Source organism: Psammomys obesus, unplaced genomic scaffold, assembly GCF_907164565.1.
Source record: "Psammomys obesus unplaced genomic scaffold, mPsaObe1.curated_primary_1811, whole genome shotgun sequence".
Taxonomy (NCBI): domain Eukaryota; kingdom Metazoa; phylum Chordata; class Mammalia; order Rodentia; family Muridae; genus Psammomys; species Psammomys obesus.
In genome coordinates this window covers 1-8,585 of record NW_026587145.1, presented here as the reverse complement: position 1 = coordinate 8,585, position 8,585 = coordinate 1, and the positions used below count along the sequence as shown (strand labels likewise).

At 37.3% G+C, this 8,585-nt stretch overlaps 1 protein-coding gene across 1 annotated transcript; it reads left to right on the top strand.

Moving 5' to 3' along the window:
* The first annotated feature begins 3,994 nt into the window (after positions 1-3,994).
* LOC129673213 (melanoma antigen preferentially expressed in tumors-like) lies at positions 3,995-7,795 on the top strand. The gene is given in 3 exon segments (XM_055602912.1): positions 3,995-4,284; positions 5,774-6,355; positions 7,282-7,795. Coding segments are annotated over 3 exon segments (1,386 nt in total).
* The last annotated feature ends 790 nt before the right edge of the window (positions 7,796-8,585 follow it).

Genomic DNA, 8,585 nt, shown 5'->3' with positions numbered 1-8,585 from the left:
CTGCTCATTTTGTTGTGGGGGTATGTTCACCATCTTGTTTCAGCAATGGCTAACAGATGACAGCTGACAGCAGACATGAAGTCCCCACAAGATGCAGGGCTGCTGCTCTACAAGTCCAACTGTGTTTCTCTTTTGAGTATGAGAAGCATTACTATTAATCAGATAATCCAATATGATATAATACAACATAATATAGTATAATACAATATAAGATAGCATAATATAATTCATTTGTTCCCCTGTTCTCATTCTCCCCCTTTTTTGCCATCATTCATTGTAGGGATAACATATGCTTTTTACTTACTTCTCTAATATCACTTACATTCATTTTCACAAAGGAAATATAACATGTTTTCTGACACTGCCTTCTTACAGTAGAGATAGCATAGGATGCACATTTTAATTTTTCATGTAACACAATATTTTATTAATTTATTTATTTACTTTCTATCCTAATTTCAGCTTCCCCCAACCCTGCTCCCAGTTCGTCTCTCTCACCCCCTACCCCATTTTCTCTCCTGTTCTCTTAGGAAAAGAGGAGACTTCCCATGGGTTTGAGCCTACTTGGGCATATCAGGTGGCAAAAGATCTGAGTGTGAGACTAGACAAGGTCATCATGTTGGGGCAAGGGACCCATAGGCAGGCAGTGTAGTCAGAGGAAGCCCTGTGCCTGCTGTTAGAGGTCTCACATGATGGCCAAGCTGCCATGGGTTACATATGTGTATGTAGCCTAAGTCCATCCTATGCATTCCCTTTGGTTGTTGGTTCAGTATCTGTGAGCCCCTATGGGCCCAGGTTAGTTGACTCTGTAGGATTTCTTGTGGTTTCCTTGACCCTTTTTGCTCCTCCAATCCTTCCTCCCCATCTTCCACAGGATTCTTCCAAGCTCTTCCTAATATTTGGCTATGGGTCCCTTCATCAGTTTCCATCAGTTTCCCTCAGTTTCCATCAGTTTCTGGGTGACACCTCACTGAAGATAATCACACTGCCAGCAGATCTCTGGGAGAAGCAGTGAGAGTTGTTTCCTGGACTTGGCAGGCAAGGGCTAACAGCATTTCTTCTTTCACTGAGAATAGAGTTTTTATACAATTATTCTTACCGTATTTTCCCATTTTCCAACTCCTTTCAGATCCTCCCACATTCCCATCCACCCAAATACATATCTTATGTTTCTCTCATGAGAAAACAATCAGTTGTCTAAAAGATTAATAGGAAATATAAACTAAGAATAAATACTGACCAGCATATGACAGTACAAACAGAAACAAAGAAAAACGGAAAAAGCACAAAGAAAAGAGATAAATGCAGAGACACACACACATTTACCAGAGAGAAATCCATGAATACAAAAACTGAAAACATACTATATAAGGAAAAGGCATGAAAAATTTTTATGGCTCAGACAAAGCATTATTTTACATAAATAAATAAATAAATAAATAAATAAATAAATAAATAAATAAATAAATAAAACAAAAACTTCAAAAATACCACCGAATACATTTTGTGTTGGCAGTTCACTGCTTGGCATAGGGCCTCACCTTGAATCTGGTTTATAGAGGCAAGTGAGACACTTGGAGAAACAAACACTTTTGTTCTTTGTGAGTAGTTATCAGCTAGGAATAGCTTCTGGTTTAGGAATCAGAGGTTGTGTCCTCTTGTGTCACCCCTGCCACAGTCTCTGTGAGTTTATAAGGGCTTCAGTCCTGGTGTGTCTAGAAAGCCTTATTTCTTTAGTGTCTTCATCCCCAGGGCTCTTACCATCTTTCTGCAACCTCTTCTGGAGAGTTCCCTGAAACCTGAGGGTAAAGATTTGATGGAGATATCTTATTTAGGACTGGGTGTTCCAAGTTACCAGCATTTCATGACATTTGCCTCCCTGACATTTCTTAGGAGATTTTCATTGTTTATTTTCACACTTGCATCAGGCACATTTGTATGACTATAGCAGATCATTTTTATTCTATCTATGTGTGGTTTTTAGTTGTTTATACTTAGAAGTTTTGTTGCTTCACTGAATATCCTTGGGCATAAATAGCTGTTTTTGTAGAAGTTCTTTATAGGATATGTAAATTTTTATTTCTCACAGCTTCAATAACAGAACACAGTCACATACTAATTTTGCTTATGTTACCAGAGACTGGATCAAAACTGGGAACTATTTTAATATACTATGCACATCTAATTGTCATTAAACTTTGGCATTTATTATTTGACTGCAATCTCTTCTTAACATATTTGTGTAACCTTCATTTTCATACAATTTTTTTGCTTTCTTTCCTTGCTTTTTGAGTTCTCTACACAAGAAGCATAGTTTCTACTTCTCTGAGATGTGTAATTACTACCTCCTTTTAGTCTGTAGGCTTTCCTTTGAAATACTTATATTTAATATTTTTAAATCCTTTGATTTTCATTTGGTCAGTTTGCTCATTGCTTCCTTTCATTCATTCATTCCTTTCCTAGAATTTCAGTGACAGGCAGAAATCCCTTAAGCTTAACGAATACCTCTCACGTGTTCTTTAAGAATCTGTATGATTCAACTTTTTGCTTAAATCTAAGTAAAATTTTCAGTTACTCTATACATGGCATGTTTCAAGGAGCTTGAAGATGCTTGAAGATGCTTTTTCTCTAAAAGTCTCACTCTGTACGTTGCATGTCTTTCTTTCGTCTAGTCCTTTGCCCATGCCACCTTTATTTATTTTAATCATTTTTATATGTGTGATTTTGCCTGCCTGCAGTTCTTTTTAGCATGTTTCTGTGCAATTCCCATAGGAGCCAGAAGGCAGCAGCCCATCACCTGGAACTGAAGTTATAGGTGGTTTAAAAGGATTGGGAACTGAAGCCATGCCCTCTGGAAGATCCCAGTGCTCTTAACTGCAGAGCCAACTCTTCAGCCCACCACCTTTATTAAGAACTAATGCCCATTGGTATTAACTGATTTCTATTTGGAGGTTCTGTAACCTATTTTATTGGGTTATTTATCTGTTTCTGTAGCAGTGATGAGATAGTGTATTTACAGAAGTTTTCTGGAAAGTTTTTCTTTTCTTAGTATGATATCAGAAGTTTCTTCTCAAGTGTCTTCCATCTTAGCTATCCTTGGGTATTCTTTCATATATGAACTTTACCATCATGCTGTCAAACCTAGTGAAAGGTTTGTAGGTATTTTTGAAATTGCATCCAATTTATGTATCAGCTTAAGGAGAACTGACAATTTTTATTAATGTGAGGTTTTTCAGGAAAATGTCAAATTTGAATAGAATTGCTCCACAGTCCTTACAATAGAACCTGGAGTCCTTACTCAGTCATATGAGGCACATCCACAACTGAAATTTGAACCAAAATATTGGAATATTCAGAGATATTCTTCGGAACATGGTGACCTTGTAACATAGCACAAACAGCAAATTCTTGAATACATTTCCTAACTTTTGTAACTGTGTGTGAGATTAGTCCCTTTGCTTCTTGATAGTGCACAGTCTCTTTGTTTCCAGACTGTTTTGACTTTTGCTTCACACAAAAGTAAGTTCATCACAGGTAGGAAGTAATTAAACTCTCTTGCACCTTAAGCTATAACTGAAGAATATCATTTTAGACCACGGAGCATAATTTTTGCGACTGCTTGAATGCTGTCTCCCTGAGATTGAAAACCTGGAAGCCTCAAGAAAACGTACTGCTTCTTTGTTCTTAACTATGATAATTTTATCTTAATCATCAAGTTATTTTATCCAAGGACAATTCTGTAATGTATACTGGATTACATATGATATTACAGTACAGTATATGACATTACAGCAGCATACCATACTAGGTAGGTGATAAACAAGAAATTTTTTGTTTTCTCATGGTTTAATATTTTTGCTTGGAACTTTCCTTCATTTTTCTTATTCACTGTTTTATAACCTATCTAATTATTCATGCTATTAATTTTGCAAAGAAGAAACTGTGTTTTCCCAGAACTTCTAAATGTTTCTCCTCCTGATACAGGCTCACAACGATGGATGCAGCGGTCCTGAATAAACTGTTGGATCTTGCTGTGCAGAGTCTGCTGAGCAATGAGTCTGCAGCAATCCAAGCTCTGGAGGACATTCCAAGAGAGCTTTTTGTTCCATTGTTCATTGCTGCCTTCAAGGGTGGGCATAAGAGTATATTGAGTGCAATGGTTAAAATTTGGCCCTTTTACTGTCTCCATATTGGATCACTAAGTATTCAGGAGGCTCACCATGAACTCCTGAAATCCATGATTGAGAATCTTCCAGTATGTCCTGCACAGAACTCCTCTCCTAGGTAAGGTTGTATAGTAGAGACATGGTAAGATTCAGGAGGTTATGCCATGGCCTATTACTCTTTCCAGAAGTAGTAACTACTGAATGCTGAAGATTTATGTGAGAGCCTGTTGGCCCAACACATTGTATTGTGAAATCTATGTTATTGGGGAGGTACTGTTGATGGGTTTATGTAACAGATGTTATTACTTAAAAGAAAAACAGGAGCTTTAAGACGAGACAATTTAGAGTATAAAAGGATGGGGAAAAATTTCAATTTTCATGGGAAAGATTTATTGGAAGTTATTATAAGACACGCCAGCTGTGGCTAAAAAGATTTGTTCTATTTTATTTTAAATTTGCATTTATTAAATTTTTTTTCACTTTTATCTGTTCTCATTTGTGTTTTATTAGTTACATTTTATTAACTTTAATTCCAGCTGTATCCTGCTCCCTCATTCCCTCCCAATCCAAACCTCCCTCCCTCATCTCCTCCCTGAACCTTTCAAAGTCCACTGATAAGGGAGAACCTCCTCCCCTTTCATCTGACCCTGTTTTATCAGGTATCATCAAGACTGGCTGCAAAGTCCACCTCTGTGGCCTAGCAGGGCTGCTTCTCCCATGGGGGCTGTGGAGCTCAAAGAGCCCATTATTAAGTTCATGTGAGAAATAGTCCCTGTTCCGCTTATTAGGGTACACACTTGGAGACTGATCTACCAATGTCTATATCTGAGCAGAGGTTCTAGGTTATATCCATACATGGTCCTTGGTTGGAAAAAAAGTCTCATATAAAACCCTTGTGCCCAGATATATTTGGTCCCTGTGGAGTTCCTATCCTCTCCAGGTCATAATAACTCCACCTTCTTTCATATGATCCCCTGCACTCTGCTGAAGGTTTGGTTATGAGTCTTAGCATCTGCTTTGATACACGGCTAGGTAGAGTCTTTCAGAGGCCTTCTGTGGTAGGCTTCTGTCCTGTTACTTGTTTTCTCCTACATCTACTACCCATCCCATTTGTCTTTCTAAATGAGGACAGATCATCTTTCCCTGGGTCCTCTCTCTTGTTTATCTTCTTTAGGTGTATAGATTTCTTTATGTTTATTATATCTTATAGGTCTATGTAAGTGAGTATACACCATGTGTATCTTTCTCCTTCTGGGAATCTCACTCATGATTTTTTTTAACAATTCTTATTTATCCTAATTGAAGACCCCTCCTTCAACAACTCCCAGTCCCACTTTCCCTCCCTCCCTCTTCCCCCTATGGACAATTGGCAGCTCAATCTTCATGCTGGAGCCAGAGTAAGGGGAGCAGGAGTTGCCTCTGTCATGAACTCAGTTGCCTGTTTTTGGTCACATGTACCTGACAATGCAGCCTTACCAGGCCACAGAGAAAGAGGATCCGGCAGTACTGCTGAGACTGGATTTGTTCTTATATGTCATCATTGATCCTACTGGGTTTAATTATCATTTGCTATTTCTCGTATATTTTCTCTGTTCTTTTCCCTACAGGAGACCTAAATTGAGGATCCTAGATTTGAGACAAGTCACCTACTTTAGGATCACATGCCCTGAAATCAGCTCCAAATCACCTTTCTGTTTTCATTCTTGTTCTTATTCTGACCACTCTATCATTAAAATAGAAGGACATTTTCGTTTAGGAAATTCAGGGATTGAGTCTCAGTCACTGAGGCCTGTGGAATTACTAGTGGACCTTTTCCTCGCTGGCTTCTTTGTGCAAAAGGAATTTTTGGATTTGCTTATGAGTAAAGCTGAGGAGAGTTCAGGGTCTTTGCATGTGTGCTGTCGAGATTTACGTGTTGATAAATTGCATAACTACAAATGTTCCCTGAAATTTTTTGATCTCAAGTGTGTTGAACAGTTTTCTGTTGATAAGGGCTTGCTGAGTGATAGCAACAGTATCCTGTCTCAGATGGCCCACCTACAAAGCCTTAGTCTGTTTAAAGTCTCTTTTCGATCTCTGAGTGGGAATGTCTTCAAAAATTTCCTCAGTCACTTGTATGGAATGGAAAACCTCAAAGAACTCAACTTGGCTTCATTCTACCTTAAAAATCACCTGGACAAAGTGCTCAGGTAATAGTTTGCAGTAGGTCCCTGGCTTTTCTCAGTAGCTTATTGGGACAGGAGCTAAAAACTTCTTGGGTATTCCTAACCTCCTCACAAGTTTTATGCATTCCATTTCATCACTTCTGGGAATTTGAAACTGAAGAAAGACAGGAGTACACAAAATAAGCAGCCAGAAATATACAGATACTATAGTAAATACAGAAATACAAGGGTGAAAACTTCTATCCCTGCAGATATCAGGAGGAGGAGAACTGAGATAGGGGAAAACATTTTTGCTATAGCACTGAAGCACCTGATTATAGATATCCATAGCTCATAATCTCAGATAATTTTGATAATCTATGCTCTCCAAGATACAGTCCATGATAGTAGAGGTTGTTATTTGGGGAATGTCTAAAGGGAATTCTCAGTTGCCTGATCTTTGTTATTCCTCTCCACTAAGAAGTTGAACTAAAATCTACAGTGGATAATATTAAAAGTGTTAATTGGGTTAATGTTTTCTCTTAATATTTCTTAGAATCATCTATGCTAATATATTGTACACATTCTTAAGAAGAAAATACATTGTATTTCAGTATTGAAAACGAAACTGTCAGCTGGGTGTGGTGGGATGCACTTTTAATCTCAGCACTCAGGTGGCAAGGGCAGGTAGATTCTGTGAGTTTAAGACTAGCCTGGTCTACATAGTTCCAGGACAGCCTGAGCTATATAGTAATATTCTCTCTCAAAAACAGTAGGAAAAAGAAAACAAAACTAACTTTCTCAGAGTCACAAAACTATTAAGTGAATTAAAGCACACACTGACACATTGATACTCAAGTATCATACATATGAAAAGTAGTTTCTTCTAGATATAAAGGTATAGTTTTCCTCATTCAGTTTTCATTCTTCAGAAGTTTTTTTGTTTTTGTTTTTGTTTTTCATCCCTACAGATTCATACCACCTGGCTTGGATTCCTTGTATCTGCCATTCTGTAATCTCTCGTCCAGAGACTACCAATTTCTGTCTCAGCATCCTCAAGCCACCCACCTAAGGTTCTTGAATCTTAGTAACAACACAATGTATTGAAATGATTTGGAGCCCATTTGCACTCTTCTGGTAAATCTCTCTGGTACTCTTCAGATACTAGAGCTAAATAATTGCTTTATAAGTGATTCTTCAATCTATGTTCTAATCCCTGCCTTAATTAGATGCACCCATCTCCGTATTCTGGGCTTTGCTACTAACCCCATCACAATGCCTATCCTTGTGAATATCATGAATAATTTAATACATTTGATGGAGCTAAAATATGTGATTTATCCTATCCCTGTACATTGCTTTGATGATTGGCATTTTCAGGGCAGTGTAGACAGAAGGAAGCTTGCCATTGTACAAATACAACTGAAGACGATGCTAGAGCTTGCGCAGCACAATGACATGAACTGGATCACTTACACTGAGTAAATTTCACAGTCCAAAACAAGTTGAACCAGATATGTACCATTTTAGTACTAATTGTTATTTCCTGTGCTCATAGACTTAATCTATATGGTCCTTATGTTGTAGAAAATTACACTTAGGGAGGGTAGGTATGTAACTAGTTCCTAAAGAGAATAACGTAGGGAAAACTGGGAGACTTCAAGAGTTCCTGTGTATCTATTTCTACTATTAGTCTGTTTGATTTTGCTGAGTACAGTGGTGTGTATTTAATATCGGACAGTCATATCCTGCTATAGTATGTCTCTGCTCATACTGTTTGGTTTGCTCTTGTATATATCGACACAGACCAAGACAATGACAGACTGGCTTTATATTGATGGATAAGTTGCTTAGAATACATGAATACACAAAATACATATTATGTATGTGTATATATACATAATATTTAGGTATTATATTTAATGTATAATTATATATTGCACATATGTATATATATAATAATACATATATTAGTAATATTATGTATATTATAAATAATATGTTATATATATATATGAATATAAATTTTGTTTTTTCCTCAATAGCTGTGGCTCGTTTCACATGATACATAGTAGCCACATTTGAGTACTGAGTCCAACTTCTTTCATACTCTAAAATACAACATAATAATGAGTCTGCATATCCCAGACTTACCTAGAAATAGTGTATGTAAAGTCAATAATTAAAAATATTCACAGGGTAAGGAAATGTCTCAGTCCTCCAGTTGCTTACCACACTAGCACACCTGTGCTCAGATCACTAGGATTTGTGTAAA